The 20701-nt window shown below is 37.8% G+C and overlaps 1 protein-coding gene across 3 annotated transcripts in view; it reads left to right on the top strand.

Moving 5' to 3' along the window:
* PDE5A (phosphodiesterase 5A) overlaps positions 1–20367 on the top strand; it is a gene marked incomplete at its 3' end in the record, with an annotated part of 60849 nt that extends 40482 nt beyond the window's left edge. For 2 of the 3 annotated variants that reach the window (XM_081999356.1, XM_081999358.1), the window contains 12 exons: positions 205–380; positions 1830–1889; positions 6102–6248; positions 8595–8720; positions 9730–9824; positions 13186–13273; positions 14410–14510; positions 14595–14672; positions 15539–15602; positions 16181–16255; positions 16783–16866; positions 20230–20367. In XM_081999356.1, coding sequence (XP_081855482.1) covers positions 205–380; positions 1830–1889; positions 6102–6248; positions 8595–8720; positions 9730–9824; positions 13186–13273; positions 14410–14510; positions 14595–14672; positions 15539–15602; positions 16181–16255; positions 16783–16866; positions 20230–20367 — 1232 coding nt within the window. The remainder of the gene's footprint in view (positions 1–204; positions 381–1829; positions 1890–6101; positions 6249–8594; positions 8721–9729; positions 9825–13185; positions 13274–14409; positions 14511–14594; positions 14673–15538; positions 15603–16180; positions 16256–16782; positions 16867–20229) is intronic. The other variant, XM_081999357.1, reaches the window with a different exon arrangement.
* Positions 20368–20701: the final 334 nt, after the last annotated feature.

Genomic DNA, 20701 nt, shown 5'->3' with positions numbered 1-20701 from the left:
ATTTAGTCTATAATATAGTGGAATTACTCTGAAAAACTTTGGGGAAAATCCTACAGCACTCCTGTGTGACACTTTTATGTATATTGGTGGTTTATACTGTAGGCTAAACTGTCCTAGACAATTTTTCTTTGATGTTCCATATAATAGGTGATGTGTTGGCAGTTCTCTGTATTACTTCCTTTTAATTTCTATATCCTGGCATAGGGGTTTGCCAACTTGTGAATAAGATGGAAGAAAACTCAGGCAAAATCAAGGCTTTCAACAGAAATGATGAACAGTTCCTGGAAGCATTTGTCATCTTTTGTGGCTTGGGTATCCAGAATACACAGATGTACGAAGCTGTAGAAAGAGCCATGGCCAAACAGATGGTGACATTAGAGGTGAGCTCAAAATCTAGGTGGTCCGTAATTAGCCCAAAACAGATCCAGATTTTCTCCAGATCCTGTCTGTTCTACACATAAGTGCAGCTACTCACATGGACACTGAACAGAAATTGTTCTCCCCAGGAGAACAGCATTTGGCCTGTTGAGTTGCACAGGAATTTTTCTGCTTGTTTCCATATGTGGCAGAGGACTATTTTATTTGGTATTGTACTTTAACTTTACTCAGGAGATTTAGTGGTGAGCTGAATGCATCTTTTCCTCTACATGAGGCTACACACTGGCAACACAGTGGGTTTGTTCTGTTGCGTAGGAAGAGGAAATGGTTTGGGGGATTAGGGGCTTCCTTTTCTTGTCTGAGGTTTTCTGTGATGATTTTGGCTCAGTACTTTAGACAAACCGGTTTGTGGAGGAACAGCAGCATTATTGTAGGTTTTCAGCAATTTCCTCAGATTCCATCAAACCATATCAAGATGAACGTCATCTGGTCTCGGCCTTTGAATTGGTTACTGTTAAGTTTAATAGCTAAGGAGGGCTTTAGTCTGAGAAGCTGAATTACTCAGAGGTGATAACTTGAAGCTGAAAGTGAAAAATCTGTAGACTTTGGATCTCCTAACAGCCATTATGTAAACAGAGTGTTTGCAGAATTCCTGAAATGGGGATTATGTACCCTGTAGCCTCTAAAAGAAATGTTACAACTCTCAAGTAAACCTGTATTAAGTCATCTTAAATAAAAAGGTGGTAAAGTTATTGTCAAAATAATTTCAGTGCTTTGAAAAAAAAAAACAACGCCTGTTTGTTTATATGGCAAATGAGCAATTCTCTCTCCTACCATAACACTTCATAGATAATCCAGGAAGTCCAGACAGAATATAGGTTAGTATTTGACAGCTTCTTTACAAAAAAAGTCTATCTCTAGTTGCTAAAAACCTCCATAACATTTTCATGTCCTGTGTTCTCAACAGCTAAAAAATACAAGCTTATTTTGTTAATTTAAAACAAACGTACTGTCTTTCAGACTTTTTTTGTCAAGTTTCAGTCAGGGCAAAACTTTCTTTTATGCCTGAATGAACTCCTGAAAGGATTATTATGGCAACAATGTCAGCCTCATAATTATAGCTGATTCATGTCTTTGAAAGTGGGGCATAAAAACTTTCCAAAGAGAAAATCAGAGTTCGTTGCTCTTTTATAGAAACTATTTACTTTTTCTTGGCCTAATTATTTCGAGAAGATTCTGTGCTGTGGGAGATTTGTGAAAGCTGCAGGTATGTCCCCATATGCTTTCAGAGAGCTTCCTTAAAACCAGTGCGGGCCCTGCATGGATGCTAGATTTCATTGCACTTGCAATGCAGTGCAGCTGCAAGCTGAAAATTCTGCTTTAGGAAAAATACCTTTTTATCACATTGCTCTTTTGTTTGTACTATAAGGGCTGCTTTTCTCTTTCTGTAGGTTCTCTCATACCATGCTTCTGCTGCTGAGGAGGAAACGAGGGAGCTGCAGGTAACAGCGGTAATTGATTTTTTTACTATTACTTTAGAAATGTTCCATTAATAGAACAACGAAGGGCAGTCCTTTACACACGTCATCCCTAAACATGCAGAAGCACATTTTCCAGAAACAAAAATTATAGTGAAGCTTAAACTGATCGGTTCCTGAGCTGAATCAATACATCACATAAAAGGGAAATGTTACAGTGCCTACAATGGGAGATACAGGTTGGCCAGAGCGCTGCAATTACAGGAGAACCAGAAGGATACGGACTGCCTTTCTCACGAGTTTAAGTGACAGTAACAGCTGATGCAATGTTAGTATCAACTCACAATAATTAAGTATTTCAGAAGTAAAATGTTGAGAACTCTTCTTTCAGCAGCTAAGTCTGAATGTTGTATATTTTATATCTTTGGTACCTTTCAAGCATCCCAAGTATGGGTGCAACTTTATGGCCTTACAGAGAAATTCTGTATTTAATTGTTAATGCAACAATTTTTTTTATTTTTATGGTCACTTTTCCATGCAGTGTCCTGTTTTGCTCATGTTTAGTTCTGTGTTTAGAAACCTCTTCCTCAGGAATAACTAGAGCTATGATTTCAAGTGTAGTTCAAAGCACAGCCTGTGCTTAGTTTCTCCAGTTCTCTCTGGTGGAGGGGAAATAGCATCACCCCTGCTGTCCAAAAAAAAAGGGAGGGATGGAGAAGGTGGTAAACACAGGGGACCACAAGCTGGGTAGTATGGGACTGGACTGGACAAACAAGTTGCCATGGAACAAGGCACAAGACTAAGGATAGTTCTAGAATGGTTAGGCATTGAACTGCATTGAACCTTTGAACTGCAGTCCTGCCATGCTGTTGCTCACCGATGAAGAGGCACTAACAAGACCAGCATGCAACGCATCTCCTGTGGTTTCTTTTCAGGGCTTGTGTTGTAATCTCTGTGATTGCATCTTTACTGCTAAATAAAACACAACCACAGTAAACCTAGCACTGAACCAGTGTCCACCTCTACTGCTTAACCATCCACGTGCTTCCTAGCACAATCTTGGCCCATGTCAGCTTTCTAAGGTGCACTTTCTAAGGCAATACCAGAGCGCATAGCACAGGCCATCTCCAATAGGCAGTGTGGATGAGTGCATCAGATTTGGCTTCCTCTAGCTTACAGTCTTGCAGTGCTGCTCGAGCAGCTTTTGCACCTCGGATATACCGCATAGCCTCACGTCACATCCCAGGGCATGAAACAAATACCCTTATTTTCATGCTATGAAGCTGTCACTCTCAATTTTAACAGAACAATCAGATTAGTTCAGGTAATTTGAGCTGAAAAAAGAAAACAGGCACTGAAAATAAGGGTATCTTAGAACTTCAGGGCATCATGTAATGTGTGGAGATGCGATCCAGGTGCCTAAATTACAGTGATGTAGCAAGTCACTGTCTATAAACTGGACCCTCCTTGGTGGGTAAAGCTAACACATTGCATATTGCAACTTTTGTTCCACTACTGAGGATCAGCTGATGAATAGCAATTTACTTGGCTTCAGAATTTTGTTTTTAGTTTGCACTCAAATCATTGTATCAAGACAGCAAAAATAGATTAAAATGATGTTTCTGGATATAACTTTTTGCAATTTGCTTTGTTTTGCTTCTAAATAATCTGATAGCACAGAAAATAGATGCTTCATCAGGCAGTTGGACTAGACAATTGTTGTAGGTCCCTTCCAACTGGAACTATTCTCTCCTCTCCTCTCCTCTCCATTATCTGCCTTGTGTAATAGCCTGCAGTCAAATTTTTCACTTTCATCATTTCCACATACCACAGAATGTCATATTGCCTCAGTCACCTCCTTTGAGCCTGGATACTGTCTGTAGCCTGCGTTTTATCATACAAAGCAAGTGAAACAAAGCAAAACTGTTTATAGTTGCCACTCAGTTACCATAGTGGTCCCACATTTTCCTTATCCTTCCTTTTGCTGCCAATGTATTTATAGAAACCATTTTTGTTGCCCTTCCTGTCCCTTACTAGTTCCAACTCAAGCCAAGCTTTGTTTTTCCCATCTTCATCCCTGCACACTTTGGTCATGTCTCTATATTTTTCCCAGGTAGCCCATCCCCACGTCCTCCTTCTGTGTACTTCATTTTTTCACCTGAGCTCACTCAGGAATTCGCTGTTCATCCATGCTGGCCTTTTACCATGCTCACTTAAATTCCCACATGCCAGAATGGACTATGTGCTTGAGGCTTTCCTTGAAGGTAACACCTTGGTGTATGAAATGAAGTTATAAGCTTTACCTGTAGGTTTTTCAATCGTAATAGAAGACAAGTTTTTAAAATTATTTTCTATACTTCACCAGGTAACGAAATGGAGTCACTAATTAATTATTCACTACTAATTACTATTAATACAATGCCTATAATAAGCAATAGTAATTAAAAAGTCACATTTATGCAAAGAGGGGAATTAATTGGCACATAGTCTTCTTTTCCTGACTGCTTCATGCTCTTTATAATATTCCTGAGGTGGAGAAATTGAGCAAGAGGTTTGATCAGTGCTTACAGAAGCTGACCATAGCTCAATAACTTGAAATTAAAATAGCTGATGAAATTTCATGCTGTAAAACGGGGGGCAGATAGCTCTACTGGCTTCAGTAAGTGAAAGAGGAAGCATCTAATCCAGTTAAATAACACTTGAATAGCTATAGAGTGCAGCTTTTTATGTTTCAGCTGAAATTAAACCTACTGTTGTGGCAGTCAAAGGCAGAAGATCAAGGAAGGGAAAGAGAAATTATGAATGAACTCAGAACACAGGCGTGAGGTGTTCTGTTGAGCAACTACCGTGTCCTTCCAGGCCTTTTCCTCATGAAATACCAAACTGCACTTGCAGTTTTTCAAAATTATATCATTAGAGTCCCTGAATGGTTGCATTATTTTCCACTGAACATAGAAGCCTGGTGGTTCTTTCACATGCTCGTAGGTGAAATACCATGTGAAACCAAACTGAGGGACACAAAATTACTGATACAAGAAACGTGTAAGAATGTTGGAATTTTTTTCCTATGTAAATACTATTTTTCATAATCTTTCATGACTTTTTGATTCTGACACAAGAAAGATAACAGCAAACTTATATGGAACAGATATTGGTAGACGTAGTTGTGGGGAGAGCTGATTTGCATGCTACATGTAGTAATACTGTAGATTATGACACGACACATGCTTCCTTTTCAGTGTCTTAGCCTTCTAGGACACAGCTCCCCATGCTGGAGAAATGTTTTCCCCTAGAATTACAAAGATGATAAACACAGAGGTTTGTTTCTTTCACCATTCCAGTTTTACCTGATTTTCTTTTAAACCACACTCATATTGAGGTGAAAAAACTGTAAAGAAGTAGCACTGAGAACACATTTTACTGAAAAAACTGATACTAATTTTTGTTTTATAGTGTAAGAAAGACATGCATTTATTTTATTAGCAACCTTAACATCTGTATTTTGAAGGGCAACCAATACCTATACTCTGAATTTTTTAACTAGAAAAAGTAGAGTTGTAATACATAGCACTGTAATACATGGAGATATTACTGATAATAAAAGTTACAGATTTTATATAGTATAGAGTTGGGTTTATTTTTCTACTTTATAATTTCAAATTGAAGGTTTATTATTATATTCAGATTACATCAAAAGCATTGTCCAAAGGTTTTAAAGATTACTGATCACAGGTGAGCCCTAATTTTTCAGGTTTCTAGCCCTAAGAAAGCTCTGCCTGTGGACGTGTTCTGACTACTATAGCACTGAATGTTGTTCTGTTAGGAATTTTGTTCTACTGACATCTCGTTCCTCACCATTTTTAGAAAAATGTCAACAGTTACAGATTTTGATGCCTGCACGTCCATAAAAGCAAACATGTAACTCCACTGCGTTATTTTCTCAATCTCCCAATTTCATATATCCTCCTGGTTACAATTTGCCTTAGGCAATTTAGATAACAGACTGACCAGTTAGTCCTTTCCTTATTCTCTTGACCTATGGAAACATGTGTGTTAAATCTAAGCAAATAAGGTAATGTTGAACAAGAAAGGCTAAGGAAAGGTAAATTAGAAGTAATCATCAGGTTTCAGTATAATGTGAAGGTAAAATTTAGTATCTCGCTATTTCTCTGTTGAGAAAAGCAGATATTTATGTTACACTTTCTCTTTCCTAGCGCTAAGTTGTGTTCTCTTATTCTTCTCTAGGCTGCTGTAGTACCATCTGCACAATCTCTCAACCTAACTGACTTCAACTTCAGTGATTTTGAGCTATCAGATTTTGAAACAACGCTGTGTACAATTCGAATGTTCACAGACCTCAACCTGGTGCAAAATTTCCAAATGAAACATGAGGTATGAATGCTGTCAAATGCTGCTTCACATAGAGAGACAATTTAATTATTAGAAAATCAGGAGAATAGTTAAATGAGCCTACAATAATATAATTGAAAAACTTTATTAAAGAGTAGTTAGTGAACTAGGAAGTTATACAAAGGGGCAGTACTGGGGTTTGTCCTCAGTTTGGTTCTACTGAATGATTAGTAATTTGCTTAACAGACTGTAAAATGCTTTTAGAAAACTTGCGAAGTGGAGGTAGAGGACTTGGTTAAAATTCAAATGAGTTTGAAAATGTATAGCAATATTTCAAAACCAGCAAGAATAAATATATAAAGACTAACGAAAACAGTCAAATGCATAAATTAAAAATGTTGAACAAAAGAACAGCTAGTGGTAACAGAGAAAAACATTTCACAGCTATTAGTATCAGAAATAGTGTAAAAGTCAATAATGTGCCATAGTAGCAAAAAAGGGGAAAATTTAATTCTTTACCAAAAGAGTGGTATTTAAGGCCCATGAAGTAATTATATTGTAGCCTATATCTGAAGAGACACACAGAAATACAAATTAATTTTAAAAAACAACCATTTAGGAGATCGAGCAAAGCTTGAATGAATTAAGCTGGTTTTCTCCAGAAAACAGAATATTGACGGGGGAGACGAGAGCAACTTTTCAGTAAGTGAAAGACTGTTACAAGAGGACAGTAGTATTGTTCTCCATGTCCATATAAGGTAGTAAAAGTAATTAGCTTAGTCTTTCCCCAACAAAAGATTAGATCAGAGATTAGGGGGAGCTTTATAATGATGGAAATAGTAAAGACTGAAACAGTCTTTACAGTTACTTATGTGGGCTGTGGAAATTTCCTTGAAGGTTTTTACCAACAGATCTAGTTGTAGAAGTGCCTCTTGTCAGAGGTGATCTAGACGGGTATCCTTATTTCGCTCCTGGCCCTGGAGACTAGATAATCTCTTAGGCCTCTTCCACACAATACGCACAATTTCTATTTGCAAAAACATTCATTTTTAAACACTTTGTTTTTGCTTTATATATTTTTCAACAAAACTTCCAAAGTTCAGTACCAAAAAGCAAGATTAATTCAGCCGACTTAATAGGAAATCAAATTAGTAAAAGAAAATGGGTATTTATTTCCTAGATCACCAGTTTGCAGACCAGTTTAGATTGGTAGTTTTTAAGGGCTGAAAGGAGTACTGTATTCCCTGGTCTGATCTCTTGAATAACCCAGCACTTAGTTGCACCTTTGTAGGAAGGCCAAGAACTTTTACCTCCTTAAGGGATGTGTCTCAACAGAAGAGAGGGAGTCAGATAGCCCAGTAATGGGTGGGCTTCTAGTCCCTAGCGGAGCAATTGTAATGGATTTGCAAAACCAAAACAACACCATGACAGCAGACACATAATTACACATTTCAGTAGAAGCAAGAGAACATTGACAACTTTGAAGCTACACTTTCAGCTTTTCATACTAGAGCTAAAGAAAACTGGCAGTAGCCTAGCACTCCTTTTTTAACAGTGGAAAGACAGAGAATACTGCTGCTTTTATCTGCATGGAGTCATTTACGTGGGTGAATGATACTGTATTTTCATTTCTGTCAGTACAATATCTTTCACTAGGAACACTAAAACTTTTCTTGAACAAACCAAGGCCTAGATTCTTAGCCAGCATTTAACATTGAGCAGTATGCTGTGTCCATTTAAATCAAGAGACCTGTTCTAACACATATCAAATTACTATCTGACCTTCATGCCTTTCACTTTCTTAGAAGTAAAGTATAACTCAGAACTTCTAATAGTGCTGTGTAAAACATCCAGGACATACTTTCTTCCTGCATAAAAAAATACCACCCAGCAATATAGTAATCGCTGTCTTTCTGTCACTTACTGGCTTTCCAAAGTGCAGTTCTCCTTGTCTTTTGACAAGCTGCTATGACGGAAAAGCCACATGTTCATTATCAAAACAGCTCTTAAGAGAACTCTGTAATTAAAAAAATACTTTTTCTCTATCCAATATGTCACTACAAACAAGGATTTTTTTCTCCCAGTTAGCTCAACGTAACTCAGTTTCTGAATTAACAGCAGTACATCTGACACTAACATTTAGCCATTAGTAAAAAAACCTCAAACCCACAAGTATTACATACTCAATGAGAGGCTGAACCAGTGGCTGTAAGCATATTCTTACCTATGTTCACAGTTACCAGTATGTTATATTTGAACTTAATTGAGTTAAAAGGAAAATTTTTTTCTGAGACAGCTTTCAAGCAGGATTAGAGAAAGATTTGTTTTCATAAAAAGAATAGCTTTCTAATACATTCACAGTTAACTATGTGATGCTGTTTCTTAAAGGTTCTCTGCAGATGGATTTTAAGTGTAAAGAAAAATTACCGGAAAAACGTTGCTTATCACAATTGGAGACATGCCTTTAATACAGCGCAGTGCATGTTTGCTGCTTTAAAATCTGGTAAAATTCAGGTACGTTTTTCTGATTCTACATTAAGAATCTTCTGGCTAAACAAATTCTATAATGATGCATAGTTCTGATTGTCATGTCAGTAAGATGTTCATCATTCCGTGGTACTGCTAGTGAAATCAAAATATTTCTGCTGAAGACTTCTTTATCTAGAAAGCAGATGCAAATCTACAGAAGCTGTAACTGCTTAAAGAAAATTTGGATTTGGTTGTACAGAGGGTACAACCCCGCAGTGGCAGTGCTGTCACTAGCTGTTTGAGTTCCTGTCCTGACTGTTGTGCCTGCTATTCTTGTCCCATTACAAAATGCTGCATGGATACTGTAGCTTTGTCCAGCCTCTGTTTCTCACCAGACAGATTTGAATAAATTTTCTATCCAATTGTATTGAACAATATTAAAGATACAAAACAGTCACAAAAGAGAAACTGTAACCTCTCCACTAATCCTTGTTGGAGCCGCAGAATAAAGTTTTTAATAATGAATCAGATATTTGTTAATTTTGTTTTCCATGAGTTTTAAACTTCTGTTAATTATTATCAATGAAAAGAATGACATTTTTCCCTTCTGATTATTCCAAGGACATTTGTAGAATGAATTTTTATACCTACTTAGGGAAGGCAGCCCAACTCCCTTGAGGTAATCGAGGAGCTGAGCTAAAAGTCATGGGGCCAGAATTTAAAAGAATTCCTCATGCTGTCTCTTCACTGCGAGATGACATGATGCAAGTCACTTCCTCTTCTTCTGTATCAGTTTTCTCATCAGTATATATAGCACTAGATGATGTCCCCTCTGAAAACTGCATTGAGGCCTATGGAGAATGATTGTTACTGCAGACCACAACTTCAGAGATAACACCTATTCTCAGCATACCATTTAATGTCCTTGTCCTCCTTGGGCCAGAACTGTATCTGCTATGTGGGTAAAGACAAGACAGCAGATATAAAACACATTGTGCAAAATAAATGCCCATTGCAATGCTAACTCTCTTCTTGTATTACTCTTTACATATAGAGCAAATTGACTGACTTAGAAACACTGGCTTTGCTGATAGCAACTCTAAGCCATGATTTGGATCATAGGGGAGTGAACAACTCTTACATACAAAGGTAAGTAAGCCTGAGAGAAGTTAAATAAAAACAAATGAATAGCAAAGTCACAGAGCTAAATTAAGTACAACCTAATTGATTTGATGATGTGAGGCTGTGCAAAGCAGCAGGTTTTTACAAAGCAGTAAGTGCAAGAACAGCCAGAAACATCCAAAGCAAAGATGCACAACCTTAGTTGTTAGAACTAACTGCAATGGCGGATGAAGTGAACTCTTCGTAGACTGTACAGGGGTGGCGTCTTAGTTCTCCTGTTCCAGATGTCTCCTCCCCTGTTTTCCATACAGCGACAGCAAAAGCTCCCAGCTTCCAGCATGTAGGAAACATGCAACTTTTCAGATTGGTCCCTGCCCAACCAGCTGCTCCCCATCTAGTCTGGGCCAGCACAGAGCCGAGATCTGCACCCATCTGATACAAAGGTGTCTCCCTACCATTTTGAACTCTGATTGTTTTACTCATCATTTAGCCATGTTTTTCCAGGATTCTAAGTGGATTTGGATAAGATACATATTTAAAATCACATTAAAAATGTACGGCAGTTTTGCATTGATTTTGAGTTATCTGTACTCTTTAACTGTGATCAATTCTGGAATTACAGAAAAACCTTTGCAATGCAAAAAGTCAAAAGATGTCTTAAAACCTTGAAATAAAGTATTTTTACTAAACAAAATATTTCACTGTGAAGTTATCAAAATGAAGCATCTGAACTCTTCTAAAATTTTCTCCGTATTTTAATTTTTAACGAAAAATACTTGCATCTTTAGAATTTATTAATAGTTTCAGATCTGCCCAAAATGTGTTTTTCAGTGAATTTATTATTCACTTCAAATAACCGTATATGATTCTTCGATTAAATAAGTAGCTTGACTTAAAACATGGTATAATGTGATGACTGTGATATGGCAATGTGTCCTGATCTGACCAGAGATGGGGAAAAGACACCCGGAAACGTATACCTGTATCTTTTTCTGGCAGAGTTGGAGAATGGTTTTGAAGCTACCTTTGGAAGAAGTGGTCTGCTGTTCTCGCTGTGTGTAAAGTAAGATACTAGGGGAGGAAAAGTTTGTTTAAGGCAGAGAATACTGAAAGGCAGAAAATAAGTAAGCTGAAGCAGAATTCCTGACTTTCAGATATATGTTCAAAATAACACTAAGACTCATATATAACGCAAAAAAAACCCCAAACCCCACAAAATTTAAACAGTGACCTTTTTCTCATTCCCTAATAGGGGATTCCAGCAGTAACTATAGCCTTGCAATCATTGGAACTGGTTAGCTATTTTTTGCTGTATTTGTTTAAAAATAAATTTCCTGGAAGACATCTGGAGATGCGTCATCTCCTCTCAGAAATGTCCTGGGAAAGTGTCATAGACAGCAAAATCTAACATTCACACATGCTGTATAGCAGAGATGATTACAGCTTAATAATTCTTTTTCAATAGAAAGTTCCATGAACTTTGTTTTTAAATCCCTCATTTAAATCTAAATGAAAAGTTATTTTTTCCAGGAATGGATCCCTTTTGTTTCTTCTTTAGAAGCAGGGAGAGTGGATACTTAGCTTATGATTCTTTTCTTAAGCAACAGGGTTTCAAAAATTAAAATGGTCTTGGTAGTAGAAATTACAGAAATGAACTGCTTAGAGGTCTTTTTGTAGATCTGCAGGGGTTTTATTTTTCTTCCAAAACCATACATAAAGTAGGCAAGCATAGGGTATGAAAACGGCATAACCAAACCACTGTGTTCAGAAAGCAATGGTGTCCTCTGGCCTGGTGTGGTGGTTTAACAGAAATGCTATGTACTACAGAAGTAGGACCCGAGTTTATTTCCAGCACTTGTGTCTTCCCAGACAGCCAGGGTCTGTAAGTACTGAGCAAGCTCTCGTTTGGTGCAGTACTTGGGAAGATAACCCAAAATATTTCTCACATATTTCTCTCTTCAGTCAGGATGAACTTTAGGAGACACAGTATACATCCCACTTAACTCAGTGGGAATTTCACCCAGCATGTGTTGGCACCAATCTTACAATTTGTTTCTTTCCAGAAACATGCAAGCATGTTTGCTCTATACTCCTGTTGCCGTGGTCTCAGAGGAGGTGCTGGGCAGCCAGCCCATAACCCTCAGGGGCTTGCATCCTTTAATCTCCCTTTCCGCGTTTCTGTTTGTCTTTCCATCTTTCTCTCCACATTTTTGTGCTTCTTAAATCCCCAGAGTCTCCTCTTACGACTTTTATTTGAGTCTCTGCACTCACTGACATAGGGACCCAATCCTGCAACCACTAATTCATGTGAATGATCCTTAACCACACAAAAAGTCCCATAGAACTTTATGCTAAAAAGATATTCTCACATGATTAAACATGTGTAGGTCAGATTATAGAGTAATAAATTCAGGATCAGCAGCAAAACAGACTTCCAAAAGAATCCCCATTTAGTTGAAGAGATGACATAAGCAACGTGGGACCAGGGGCTGAAAATGAAGATACAGTAGCAAAAGCTAAGAACCGTATTATGCAACGAGGAACAGGGGGAAATTAGAAATCCTCAGAGAGGAGAAGTTTTCTCTCTTTTGTCTAAAGCTACTCAAACTGTAAATTCTATTTTCTAGACTAAGATAGCTTTAAATTCTGCATCCGCACAGTTGGTTTCATTTCATCATTCAGTTTTTCGCTGCCTGTAGTACAACCAACATCTTGTTCCGCTTTTGGATTTTACCCCAAGCAAAGGGTAGGTAACAATATTGCAGTAGTTTGGTCACAAAGAGAGTGATGATAAATGAAGTACCAATACGTTACTAACACTGAAAAATTACTTGATCAACATTTTGGGGCCTGCACTAGAGTCCATTGAAGTCAGCAGGAATTTTTGCATTGGTATCAGTGGGTTTCCGCTTAGGTCTACATTATTACTTACCAGCTCAGTAGTTGAGCTGACTAAATATGCCAGGCAGGTGTTTAAAATATTACGAAAACCCAAACGGTCACTTAAATTCTGCTTGTGAATGAACCCTTCTTGTTGCCTTTCCTTTTCATACAAGAACTATCACTCTTTATAAAACCTTGTATTACATACTCACTCCTTGTGTGCAGCTGGTCTCTACAGGTAACAGAAGGCAGAAAACTAGAGTTGTCTGTGCACTGACAAAGTAACAGCATTGTCTTTTTAATCTGTACTTCCCCTGCATCCTTCCAAATGCATTCATTTTGTCTGGACAGTTGCACAGAAGCGGGAAAGGAACTGGTTAAGAACCAGCATGGATGGGTGGGGGTAAACTGATAATGAGAAGAGGACATTAAAAGGGAAGTTATTTCTGGATTAGTAGTATGTTTAATTTGGTTTCTCCGTCTGATGGGTCTTTTTATTCCTCAGAAGCGAACATCCACTGGCTCAACTGTATTGCCACTCCATCATGGAACATCATCATTTTGATCAATGTCTTATGATCCTGAATAGTCCAGTGAGTACCCCATTTTCATGTATGCTGAAGGAAACTATTCCCTGTTTTACTTTTTATTTTCAGCTCTTGGATGGATTCCCACCCTTATACATTCCTAAGTGATCTTTCTTCCTTTTATGGGTAAAGAAAGCGAATGCAGTAGTTTGGAAATCACAGTTCCATTGCTGAGTGCCACCAAACCTTTCTGAGTGTTACCTGATAAGGGAAGCCTTGCTAATATCCTTTTGAGTACCTGCTTCCTTGGACCAAAGGAAACAAAGGCTTTGTTGGCATGTTCATGACCTCTTCTGAACCACCAAACAAACCCAAGTCCTTGCTCTCATTTCAAAAAACATTCTAGCCTACACATACACAAAGCAGTCCTGATGAGACCAAACCAAACACTGCTAATGTTGACATTCCAAAGTGAAGCCAAACCTAAGTTAAGTAAATATGCAAATAAAACTACATTCTTCTTGTTTTGTATTATTAACTAATTCTAAGACCAGTTATACAGCATGCATAATCACTTCAAAGCAGTATATTTTCACTGCTCATTTCATATCACAGGTATGGTACTTCTGGCATCCTTTGTATTGTAATGATTCTTTCCTATTCAGACAGGAAAATACAGAAAAAAAGTAGAGGCAAGTTGCCATTTCACCAGCTCCATAGTGCTTTGGTTTAATAATGGGCTACTGAGCTTATATTTCTATGTAATAGCTTATAATTTATGTCACTTCATAAAAGGAAAATATTTTCATTTACGTGAGGTGTATAGACAGGTACTGGAATCTGTTACAGTTCCTGTGCTTTGGGGAGTGGGGAGAAGAAGAAAAAGAAATGCTATGATACAGCTAGTGGCAAATTTAATTTTGATGAATGAAGTGGACTTAAAGGCTTTGATGTTGCTCTGCTTGCGGTTTCATTTTCTAATGGTTGATTATGATGCTGTTGCTGTGTGGCTTTCTGCCATTACTCAAGACGACTGGAATTTTTATTTTTAAATTGGGGAATCTGCAAAAGGAAGCAGGGTAGAAGAATGACATCAGATATCCACAAGCAACTTGAATGATTTAGTATCGAAGAGATGTTTTAGCAAACTGGCGTGCTGTTGCCCATTTTACTGATAACACTGGTTTTGTTTTTTTCTAAAGGGAAATCAGATTCTCAGCAGCCTTTCCATTGAAGAATACAAGGCCACACTGAAAATGATAAAACAAGCCATTCTTGCCACAGACCTAGCACTATACATAAAGTAAGTCAGAGGCAAGTTTAGCTGGATAGTCATTGCTGCATGTCAGCATGCTGCAAAAATCTTTTGTTTTAACTTCTTTTAAAGGAGGAGAGGAGAATTTTTTGAACTTCTAAGGAAGAAGCAATTTAATTGGGAAGATCCTACACAGAAGGAGCTATTTTTGTAAGTAAAAGCAGAATGATTAAGGCAGCAATTAGTATGATTAGGTACCAATTTTTCCATGCCATGTTGCTGTGAAATTTCATTAAAACCAGCAGATCTGTGTGCTCTGGGCCTGTACAAATTGGCACTGGCACATAGGTCACCGAATGACTCCCTGGGTCTGAATTACTAAGTCTGCAACCTGTATAATAAACTTCCTTAAGTAGCACCTGGAGTTACATGAGCATTTCTGTTCTTCCTAAAGAGTGTAGGGTTCCTGTCTAGGTACCATGTTCTTTTGCTGTTGATACTTCATACTTAAATATTGAATTGCTGAAACCAATAACTAAAGATTCAGGACAGGCAGTTTGTTTTGAAGCCGATGAAGTGAAGAAAGAGAAAGATTAAGAATAGAGACACAGTACGGAAAAGCAGTCTTACATAGGCTGTCTCAGAAAGGAAGGATGCTGTTATTTCAAATTCAGTGCCTTTAAAACCCAGTCTAATTAAGTCATGGTCTATGTCTATTCCTATTTCAGTCCTTGACCCTCATACTGTCAATAAAGATGGCAGTCACTGCTAATGTCAGAAATAAATAAATGTGCTGTCTGTCCAGTAGCAAATGGAATGAAACAGTTCATTTGACATGAATCCACCAAATGAGCCAGTCCAGATTTGCTCACTTCTGTGTGCTTATGTCACACAGGTGAAAGTCTACCACATCATCGAGCCTTGAATACCTTTATAAGTTTGCTTTAATTTCACTTGTTTTTCTGACTTTGACGTTCCTTGAAGTTTTAGATTTTATTTTACTAATCGTTTGACTTGGTGGCTACACACATTTCACAATACAGTAATTCATAGATTTCTTTCTGTTTTTCCTACAGAGCAATGCTGATGACTGCTTGTGATTTATCTGCCATAACCAAACCATGGCCCGTTCAGCAACGGGTATATGCTTAATTTTATGATTTGCTAAATAGAAACTCCACGTAAAAGCTTCTGCTTCCTCCATACAGTCCTTACTGCAAAGGCTGTGGTGGAATGCAGAGCCTTAGGAAACAGTCCTTCAAAGTGCTGTATGTGGATTGAAGACTTTCTCAGGTCTTTGTAGCAAGATCTGTGCATTTAGCTATGTCACCATGTTAGCAGTAATCTGAAGGTAAATCGGGAATTGTTCCTTCCAACATTTCTGTGTTACTACAAGGCAGTCAGTTGACACAACACACTAGTATCAGCTGACCTTTTTCTGTGTATTGATTATTCCAACTGTTGTCGGTGGTAAGATGCCTATGTGCCATTTTATTCACTTTGCTGTGTCAGAGTAAATATCAGCACACGCAGGTGTTTTGTTCATGCACAGATGTGCGCATGAGGAATTCTAAAAGCTGGCTGTTAAGCTGGAGAGTCTCATTATGGGGGGTCCCAATTTGATATATCCTATAGAGAGAGAGGAAACACAGGAAACAGTTTTGATTGTAGGTAGCAAGCAAACTTTTAGAGCTCTCAATGTGTGAAATCTCTTACAGATTGCTGAGCTTGTAGCTACTGAGTTCTTTGATCAAGGAGATAAAGAGCGGAAGGAACTCAACATAGAACCAACAGTAAGTGGCAGAATCCTGCAGAATCACCTCTTTCAAAACGGCTTCTACAAAGGGCATTCCTTTCAAAAGCCACAATTTCTCCCATGGACCAGAATACAGGAACAAGTCCTTCCCTGTATTCCTAGAGTCATTTTTTTTCCTGCGGTTGCCAAACACCAACAGCGTGTCATTATCTCTGAGACAGAAGAACAGACAGCATTATTTCTTCTAAATCAGTATTACTAAATTGTCTGGGAAATACATTCCTAAATTGATACTTATTTGCAATCTATCCAAAACCAGTAAGCTAGTCTATTCATCTAGCTGTTTGTGCTCTCTCAGTCCAAAGACAATCTCCTAAAGCAAGTGATGCAGTCAGATTACCTGCCTTGTAACACATGTCCTGATACCCTGCTGTGCTGAGCTTGCTGTGCTTTTTAAGGTGCTGCTTTTTAATTCCAGCCGGCCTCTTTGGTTTTGATTGAGTTTTTTATTTAATGCATTTAAACATTAAATAAACATAAACATTATTTACTTCTTATCTGCAGGATCTAATGAACAGAGAGAAGAAAAATAAAATTCCTAGCATGCAGGTTGGATTCATAGATGCTGTTTGTTTGCAGCTGTATGAGGTATGGTGCCTACGAAAGAATTGCAAATATGTAAAACCAGAACTGCTCACTGTAGCCTCTAAGAGATGCAGATTTAAAATTAGAATAGAAATAAAATAAAAAAACTAGTCCCCTAGTTAATTTTTTTTTGTTATATATGACATATGGTTTATTATTCAGTTGAAGCAATTATTACTTTTGCATTTATCATTAATGGTATGTTTGTCTGATCAATGTATTTTGTATAATTTTTTAAAACCTAGTGGTAATTGCTGTGCTCTGTGCACTTGGTGTTAGATCCCTGGGTTATATTCTGGATTCCAGCAGCTCTAGTGAGCTGCTATGACTATCAGGGAAAGTCACAAAACTAATGCTTTGCTATCTAGGAAAAAAATGGTATCCATGTAGCACATGGATAAAAACTGTTGTTTAAGAGTTTTTAGAAATTCCAAATTTTTCATGCAAAAGGTGATGTGCTATGTATAGGAAATTTACCCAAGTTTGACATTGCCCATTCCATTTTTTTCTTTCTCTTTCATCACACACAAAAGCAGTGCATGAGAGAATTAATTGAAAAGTTTTTCATCCTGGTCACAAACTGTATAAGCAGATACTTGCTCAGATATAGTGTGAAACAAAACACAATGATTTCTGATTTTTTTTTAAACCAGTAAAGCACTAGAGCCTGTTCATCAGGACTGTAGCAAGTATTTTACAGGAACTGAGATAAGAAAAAGGTGAGGAACAGATAGCCTAACTCTTAAAAATCTTCCAGTGGGAGGAACAAGGTGATTACTCAAATTTTTACCTCTTACACAGTAAACTTTTCTAAAAAGAATCCAGATCCACCAGTTGGAAGGAAACAAGGATAGAGGAAGGAGAGCTAGTAGCTCTTGCTGCTGCCCCTGAAACTCATATGTTTCTGTGCTGTAGAAATTGTTTGTCAGTAAAATAAGGCATCCTTTGCTGGGAAGCCTCAGAAAACTGTCTCCAGTAGGAGGTGGGCCACTGAAAGAAGACTGAGTATCAGTGGAAAGGTACAGCACACACAAACAGAAAACTCTCTGAACAGAACACCTGAGCAGGTTTGAATGGCTCCAGAGTCTGAACTTCTATACTTTTTCTTGTTAGGGGAGAGCTTTACCTTTCCATTTATGAAAAGATCAGAAAATCTTCAATTATTTACTCTGAAATATGCACTGCAGCTTACATGAACAGTTACCAAGTCATACTAGTCCAAACTGTACCCATTTCCTGCAAGGAAATGAGGTGCACGAGTAATTTCTAGCTACTGTGCCCCTGCTTTGTAACTGCAGCTTTGTTATGCCACAGTGAATACAAAGCCATTCCTGGTTAGCAGACAAAAGCACCTACGAATGTTTCGAGTCTTCTCCCTTCTCTTTAATTGGGGAGGAAAGAAGGAGATGCTACGTCCACAGGAGAGGGTTTAAGCAGCATCTTTTTGTTCAGGACATGTTGCCTCTTGTAACTTTCAGTGTATCACTCTAACTTGTCATCTTGTCTCAAAGTCTGACCTGAACTGGAACAGTACATAGCAGGCTGACAGTGTTTGAGACTTTATATAGCCTCAGAGTACGTCAGCATGTGGCCTAACCTGACAGATAAGCAAGGGTGACTTACCTGCAGGGGCAGAGAGTGCTGAAGAGGATGGGGAGCATTACAAAGGGGGAAGTTATAAACCCCATAACAGCACTGGTAAATCCAAGGAAGGGGCTATGGTTTGAGCTGATCCGGTGTTTGTTTATTTTGACTGGAGTACAGGTAGAGGATATTACCTGCTTACACAGATTTTTGTTTTCTTCAATGAGTAATAAATGGTAAAACGTATAAACAACTTCAGTGTTACTTTGAAAATGAACAAGCACACAGTTCACTCTCCAAACTTCTAATGCTATAAAAGCAAACAAAAAACAGGGTTGTAATGTCAGTCATTTTACTGTTTTCTTAGCTTTCATCCAGTCAGTAGGATTTTGACACACAATGCAAAAAGAGATGAGTTCCCAATACCGTACTGCAAGTATGTGACTTACTGTGTTATTCAGAGTAGGTCAGATCCCAGTGAACTGAAGTTTTGTGGCTTGTGTTAGCTAGGTAACCAGTGCAGTTACACTGAATGATCTACATGTCTTCCCTTTAAGTTCAGAAATCTGAAAAAGTAAGAGAAATGTGTTTTCATTTTCTTCATTTTTTTAATTGGAAAAAAGTACCATTTAGCAGTTTTAAATGCTGTTTAGATATATTCAGATAAACAAAAGAGGAAAACTCCAGAGATATTTGACATCCCCATTCTTCTTACAGTGGTGTAAATCAAGAATAATTCAATTAAGTCTACTGGAACTAATGAAGCAGCCCATAAAGCCAAAAGGAACTATGAAGATTTATACAAGCTGATAATTCAGTAGGGTCCCTATGTAGAGGTTACAGGAGAATTAGACATTGCTATCTCACATTATTTGAATGAGACCTGAATTCCATGTGGAATTCTGACTGATTTTATGTTTTTTTATAGTGACCAGCAGAGAGGCCACTATTCTTCTGTGTGTACTTGGCAGTCGATCGTAATAGTTATAAACTCAGTGGGCTCAAACACTCTTTAACATACCTTGTTGTCCCACACTGTCTGAACTATTAAACTCCCACTTTACACTTCTGAATAGTGTGAGTGCATTCCAAAAGCCAACAGAACCCTTTATGCAACTAAGGACTGACTGTCATAGTGTGACGATACATTTTCATCACTTCCATCGGGAAAGAAAAGTGCATAAAAATGCTTATGAATTGTTTTTTGATTTATTTTTTCAATTCTCTATTTAAATATCAGAATCCAGTTTTCCTTCACTCTGATGGAGTAACACTGCCACATCATGAAAAATACTTAATTGACTTCAGTCACAGTTATTCCTTAAAGGCACTAAGTGTCAAATGTAATTTATCTATTGTGTGCTAAACTGTCTTGAATTCAAATATTTCTGGGAGAACTCCGCTGAATCAGTTGATACACCATCAGTGAATATGGTCCCATTGACTATACCTGCTCTGTGTCTGATTAGGAATTCTTCACTAGGAATACTGGACAGGTCACTTGTGCATAATACAACAAACTTAATCATGGTTCCTGCTGCATTTATGTATCAAGTGCTGTATGGACACTGCCACTCAATCTAATCTGCACTAGTGCCAGGTACATGTGTTCATGTTTGATGTGCAGCAGGAAGCCTTCCTTGAAGTTCAAAATACAAGTTCAATTTCAATTATAGATAGACCTCGTATTTCAGTCATTCTGGTCTCTCTCATGATCATCTTTAAGAACACTTATTTTGTTGTTAAATATAATCTGTTTTACATGTGCTTAATTTATTTCAGGCCCTAACGCATGTGTCAGAGGCCTGCTACCCTTTACTGGATGGCTGTAGAAAAAATAGGCAGAAATGGCAATCCTTAGCTGAACAACAAGAGAAGAATCTGATTAATGGAGAAAGCAATCAAGCCAAACGGAACTGAGATGCTGATTTAACAACCACATGCTTAAGTTCACATAGAAGACATAGTAATAGGGGAGTACCGCATTTTCCTAAACACTGTATGAATTTGGCTTATGTTTTGCCACTGCTGTATTATTTTTCCACATTTCAAGATATAGCATGACCGTGTCTCTGCCAAGGTTATATAAAGATAGGATGTTTCTTTTATTACATCTGATTGAGACAGAAAAAGATCTGCAAGGGTAGTTTTTGCTACTCTGTTCCACAAGAAGGTACAAGTGCAGTTACTCGACTGTCTCCGAGAGCCTATTACTTTATAGATGTATATAGTTGTTTAGTGATCATGTTGTGGC

Source organism: Phaethon aethereus (assembly GCF_964289735.1).
Source record: "Phaethon aethereus genome assembly, chromosome: 4".
NCBI classification, from domain to species: domain Eukaryota; kingdom Metazoa; phylum Chordata; class Aves; order Phaethontiformes; family Phaethontidae; genus Phaethon; species Phaethon aethereus.
This window is presented reverse-complemented; position numbering and strand designations above follow the sequence as displayed.